This window comes from Geotrypetes seraphini, chromosome 16, assembly GCF_902459505.1.
Source record: "Geotrypetes seraphini chromosome 16, aGeoSer1.1, whole genome shotgun sequence".
In the NCBI taxonomy this organism is placed as follows: domain Eukaryota; kingdom Metazoa; phylum Chordata; class Amphibia; order Gymnophiona; family Dermophiidae; genus Geotrypetes; species Geotrypetes seraphini.
Window position 1 is genome coordinate 36308431 of NC_047099.1, and position 5816 is coordinate 36314246.

Below are 5816 nucleotides of genomic sequence, written 5' to 3' on the forward strand. Positions count from 1 at the left end.
CCCAGGCTCGAGAGGGCGCCCCTATTATGGCGAGCTCGGGGCGGAGCCAGCGCCCAACCGCCTTCCGGAGCACGTCGGGCGCGCGGAGGCCGCTTCCGCTTGTTTTGTTCTGCGCTGGCGGCGGAGGCCGGACATGAAGCGGGCGCCTGATGGCGGCGGAGCCGGAGAAGCTGGACGGCGGGCCGGGCCCCGGGCAGGGCAGGAGGGGCAAAGCGGGTGAGGAGCGAGCCCCCTCCGGCGGCACGTGCGAGCCCGGTCTGCGCTCGCTGTCGCGACCTGCGATAGCCGTCGCGACTAACGCGGGGGGAGGGGGGGCGTTTGCTCGTACGCACCGAGGAGGCCAGCTTATGTAGGGGGGCCTGAGCGTCACCCGGGGACGTCAAAATAGACGCTTAGCTCAGCGGCTCCGGGGTCACCACGTGCGCGTGAGCTTCTCGAGGGATGTCCGCGAGGGAGAGGCGCGAGCGGCCTCGGCGACGTGCGCGTTTCTTTGCGCGCCTATTCCCCGTGGACTGTTCCACCTTGACCCTCTGGAGCAGGGGGGGCCTGCCGCCTCCATTGTATGCAGATTTCTCTCATGCATATTCATGAGCGGTATCCCCCAAAACTCAGCTACCTGGTCCTCTAGGACGCTGGTTCCCGACCCTGTCCTGGAGGACCACCAGACCAGTCGGGTTTTCGGGATCACCCTAATGAATATGCATGGATCAGATTTGCATGTCTGGCACCTCCATTGTATGCAGATTTCTCTCATGCATATTCATGAGCGGTATCTCCCAAAACTCAGCTGCCTGGTCCTCTAGGACGCTGGTTCCCGACCCAGGACCACCAGGCCAGTCGGGTTTTCGGGATCACCCTAATGAATATGCATGGATCAGATTTGCATGTCTGGCACCTCCATTGTATGCAGATCTCTCTCATGCATATTCATTAGGGCTGTCCTGAAAACCCTTCAGAACCACTGCTCTAGGACAAGCTGGGGGGGGGGGGTTTATAAACCGGCACCACCCAAGATACCAGCGACTGACGGTGTTTTCCCTTTCTAGAAGGGCACCGAGATGCACATTCAGAAAGGGGTCATGAGCTTACTAGTTCCAGAACAATCCTAGCCCAGTACTAGTACCACAATAAGTCTATTTCTAAGCTACAATTTTTTTTTCAAATTTCACAGAAGAACCGCTCTTTAATGCTGCACCAACAGCCTCACCTCTGTCCTTAACCTCTTCAGTGGAGCAGGAGCTTCATTGGGCTGCAGTGCATCTTCTTGTTCTGTAATGGGCAAAAGAACGGCACATGTGCTGTCCAGCCTGTGGGGTGTACGAGGCAACCTTCTGTGTCCAGGGAACTGTGGCATGCACCAAAGCATTGTATGGTAGCTCATTTGTGATGGGGATGGAAGCTGTTAATCTTGGTTGCTTACTTATATAAAGAGCGTGGATGGTCAGAGCCAGAACATTAGTTTTGGTATATGTGTATCTCAAAACTTCACTGCTGGATGGTTCAGCCAGCCTTCCTCTCCTAGAGATTAAAGCTATTCATGGAAGAATTTTGGCAAAGTTGAATAAAAGATGCCATGACTTACAATGAAGTAGAGGGCAGCAGAACAAAAGCAAATGAGAAAGCCACAAAGAGGGGTTTAGGGACATAATGGATGCTGGAGTCCTGGCCACTAGACTTATTTATGGACAGTGTTGCGTGGGAAGTAACTATTGCACTGTTCGCCCTCTGAAGCTTTTCAAGTTCCTCTGGCTTTTACACACATTTGTATGGGTTCCCACTATTGGTACAGTACAGCAACTTTGTCCACACTTATCAAAGAAAACCTCAGCCACAATAGAAGCACATTCATAGTTGAATGTAACTAATTCACTTTCAGCTACTACTGAAAAATTTGTGAGCCAAATCCAAATAAAGAGAAATAAAATATGCTTTTTAAATGTAAAATGAAATTTTCCTTTGCAGAAGGTGTTAGAGCAGGCTATACTATAGTATCTAAACTTCATGCTTCTGTTATAGGTCTGCAGATGAAGAGCCCAGAGAAGAAACGGCGGAAGTCAAGCACTCAGGTAAGGCAAGTGAAGGGTCAGCACAGGGCATGCCTTTGCTTTCACACAATCCAGCTGTAAATCTGTACTTGTGTTGCATGCTTGGCATCCATCTGCTCCATTCAAAGTGAAAACACACATTTGGGGAAGCGAGCATATGTAGATGATGGTGGGAAAGGGAAATGGATAGATGATATATTCCAGCTCTTTGATTAAAGCGCGAACAAAGCAGATTAGAATTCAAGTCTCAAAATAAAATTAGATGCTCTCCTTGCACTGCCAGCATTCTGAACTCTAAAGGGAGTGTGTTAATGTGTTTGAAGAATATAAAAAAATTGTGACAGTCACTGTCTACATAAACTGCCTGTTCTGTCTTTCATGGCCCTGCATTTTCCCACCTCGCTTTCACCCTCAACCTAAACTAACTACTTTATTTTTCAGGGTCCTGCTTATTCTCATCTCTCTGAATTTGCCCCTCCGCCAACCCCGATGGTTGACCACCTGGTGGCCTCCAACCCCTTTGAAGATGATTTTGGAACACCCAAAATGGCGGGTCCATCAGCCCCTTTCCTCAGCAATCCCATGTCATTTGGGAACTTTCGAATGCAAGGGGGCTTGACGTCACAGATTCCTCCAGGCTATGGAGGGGGGCCTCAGCCTATCCGAAGGCAGCCTCCACCCTTCCCGCCAAATCAGATGGGCCCTGCTTTTAATGTGCCTCCGAACCCAGATTACGTCCAGCAAGGTCACATGAACTTCACTAATCAACCTTTTAACCAAGCAATGGGACAGGGTTTCAGCCCCCCTGCAGGGCAGATGATACAAGGGCCTGTTGGTGGCTTTGGGCCCATGATGTCCCCAGCTATGGGTCAGCTTCCCCGAGGAGACATTGGACCAGGGCCTGGTTTAAACTCTTCTGGTGCCCCAGCACTGCAGCAAAGGTTCAGTGTGCCAGGCAACCCTTTTGGCCAGTCTTCTATGCCACGCCCAAACTTGCCACCAAATGCCAGTCCTTATGCTGGGGCTGAGCAGAGTCTCCCCTTGGCAGGAGAGGAGACAGGAAAGAATCTCAATCCGCCCAGCAGTACTTTCAGTCAGGAGCAGCATGTGGGGTCCCCTGCTGCTGTGAATGGCAATCAGCGCAGCTTCCCTCCGAGCAGCGGCACACCAGAGCTGAACAATCTTCCACCTTCAAACAAGCCAGCAACTAGCTCAGGACTGGTGTTCCCATGTGGTGCCTGCCGGAACGAAGTCAACGATGACCAAGATGCTATCATGTGCGAGGCCTCATGCCAGAAGTGGTTTCACCGGGAATGCACTGGCATGACAGAGAGCGCCTATGGTCTGCTCACCACAGAGGCCTCGGCTGTGTGGGCATGTGATTACTGTCTCAAGACTAAAGAGATCCAGTCTGTGTATGTTCGGGAGGGCGTGGGGCAGCTGGTAGTGGCTACTGATGGATGATTGACGGTGACTCAGGGGAGTGACGTTCTGATGTGTCTTGTCTGTCTCTGGGTGGGAGTGCAATTTCCAGCGCACATGACCATCGCTTCTCCGGTGGCTCCCTAAATGTGCCCTGGGCCAAGTGATACCACTTGTTTACTGTCTACTGTCCCACTGGGCATATGTTGAGTACCTGGTGGCTCCAGGCTTCTTCCACACCTCCCAAGGGTGGGAAAGGTTTTTCGCTAGCCTCATTTGGAAGAAGTTTAAATATTTTTCTGGTTTTTGACAAAATATTTTAGCAGCTCATGCAAGAATCATGTTAGGTCCTCAACAGTAGCAGCTGTTTTTCTGTGTGTGTGTGTGGGGGGGGGAATCATCCCACATCCCTTCCTAAAAATCAGTGTATTTTTTGTAAAGGTTTGAGGTAGACTATATGCTTTATAGAGAGGGAGGATTAGATGCGTTTTTGTGACTAGTATTGTGCATAGATAAGCTCTCATTTCACTTTATAAATTTGTATTTTGGACATTTTATGCAATCTTGAGTGGATTAAACAAACCATTTGTCTGGTATAATGAGCAGTCCAATAGTTATATGAACCAGGCCTACGGCAAGTGGGTACATTGAGCCAGATGGAGCAGCGAAGACATGCCCAAAGCGCAAACACACATTTATTACATGCTAAAACAGTAGATTTAATCCATTTTAATTTTTTGGCCTGCCTATCTATGTAACCTCTGGAAGTTACTGTGAACTTTCACTGCAGAACTGTTAGTGTTCCCCTTAGCAAGAGTTCAGAACCGCACGAAACTGAATTAGGCATGCCTGCCTCTCTCCAAGGATGAACTGATAAAAATCCTTATAAGCAACAGAAATGTTACCCATTAGGCTGATAAAGCACTTAAGGGACTGATTTAGTCATGGAAATATATGCCTGAACTTCCACATTAAAAGGAAACCCTGAAAGCTTAGCGAGGCTGTGCACTTGCTTGTTTTGTAGCTGTAAACTGGATGTCAAACCAGCAGAGGTGAGACCTCTGCCATGTTTTCTTAGATGGGCAGCAGTCAGGATCGTTCATCACCCTGTGGCCCACCAGAAGCATCGTTTTGTCTGCCAGCTTGCCTAAAGGTAATATCCCCACTCCTGAGCTGCCCCTGATAAAGCTGTTCTACTAGCTTTACGAATGCCAACCAGCAGACTTATGCTTTCAAGTGGCCATAGGTACTTTTGTCAAAAAGGGGTTAGATTGAAGCTGTTTAGATGTAGTTGTTGGCCTCGCTGAAGTTACTGCTGTCGGTGCTGTGAAAGAAGCAGGCATGTGCCAAGCTCGCATCTGCAAGCGAAATCTGTATGTTTCTGTTAGATTGCTTTTCAAATACTGTTCCTTTTTCGTTGTGTACTTTGTAGGGTGGGGTGTGTCTGCCTTTTATCGAGGGTTGCAGAGCCTGGCCAAAAACAGAGGCACAGCAGAGGTGGTAGAGCGACCTGTGCAACACTACCATAAATTAGAACTGCAGAGGCAGAGCAAGATCAGCAGTTGAAATGGCTTTTTCCTTGTGTGTGCTTTATAGAGAAAATACACTTTATTTCTTTGCTTATGGCCTCTTTTACAAAGCCACACTAGAGGCTGCCTTGCGCTAATGGCCCCGAAGCCCATAGAGATTTAAAGGCTGCGGGGCTGTTGCCTCGCAGCTTTGTAAAAGAGGCAGTTAGTCACTACCAATAAGAAACAATGCACAGGCATATTAGGGATTTTCAGACATCCAGCGACAACATGAATTAAGTAGTAAATATGATTTTTTTTTCCAATTCTTTATTCATTTTAACAAACTTACAATAGGTGTAACAGCATTTATAGCATTTTAAACTCCAATACAACACTTAATATTCTGTTAAACACCATTTCAGAATTTATCCCCCTCCCCCCTAATCAATTACATTTTTTTAATTCAAGAAAACCTACCATAAACCCCATTCCTATATACCTTATTTAATATTCAAATCAGAAAACCCTTCCTCCCTCCCCCTACCCTGGATGTGCATTTTTAAGGGGACATATAATATTCAATCATTACAATAGTTTGTTAATGGCTCCCAAATATCTTGAAATTTTCTAAAATTCCCCTGCTGTGTGGCTATTGTCCTTTCCATTTTATAAATGTGACATAGAGTTCCACCATAAACTGTAATTAAGTCTCTTCCAGTTTTTCCAATTACTTGTAATCTGTTTTAAGATTCCCCCCCGTCCTTGAAAAAAGTATTGCGAAACGTGTCGGCAAGGGGATATAAACTACATATAAAGCTAAGTCAAGATTTGTATAATA

General features: G+C 47.6%; 1 protein-coding gene across 1 annotated transcript; it reads left to right on the plus strand.

Annotated features, from left to right (window-relative positions):
* The first annotated feature begins 12 nt into the window (after positions 1–12).
* On the plus strand, positions 13–4462 carry PYGO2 (pygopus family PHD finger 2). Its single transcript, XM_033924100.1, has 3 exons — positions 13–216; positions 2017–2066; positions 2487–4462. The coding sequence occupies exons 1-3, from the start codon at positions 150–152 to the stop codon at positions 3507–3509; spliced, it is 1140 nt and encodes a 379-aa protein (XP_033779991.1). The 5' UTR covers positions 13–149; the 3' UTR covers positions 3510–4462.
* Positions 4463–5816: the final 1354 nt, after the last annotated feature.

Coding starts and splice junctions, on each gene's coding strand:
- PYGO2 (XM_033924100.1), top strand. CDS start 150: ATGGCGGCGGAGCCGGAGAAGCTGGACGGCGGGCCGGGCCCCGGGCAG. Junction 217..2,016: donor GGGCAGGAGGGGCAAAGCGG/GTGAGGAGCGAG, acceptor CTTCTGTTATAG/GTCTGCAGATGAAGAGCCCA. Junction 2,067..2,486: donor GGCGGAAGTCAAGCACTCAG/GTAAGGCAAGTG, acceptor TTTATTTTTCAG/GGTCCTGCTTATTCTCATCT.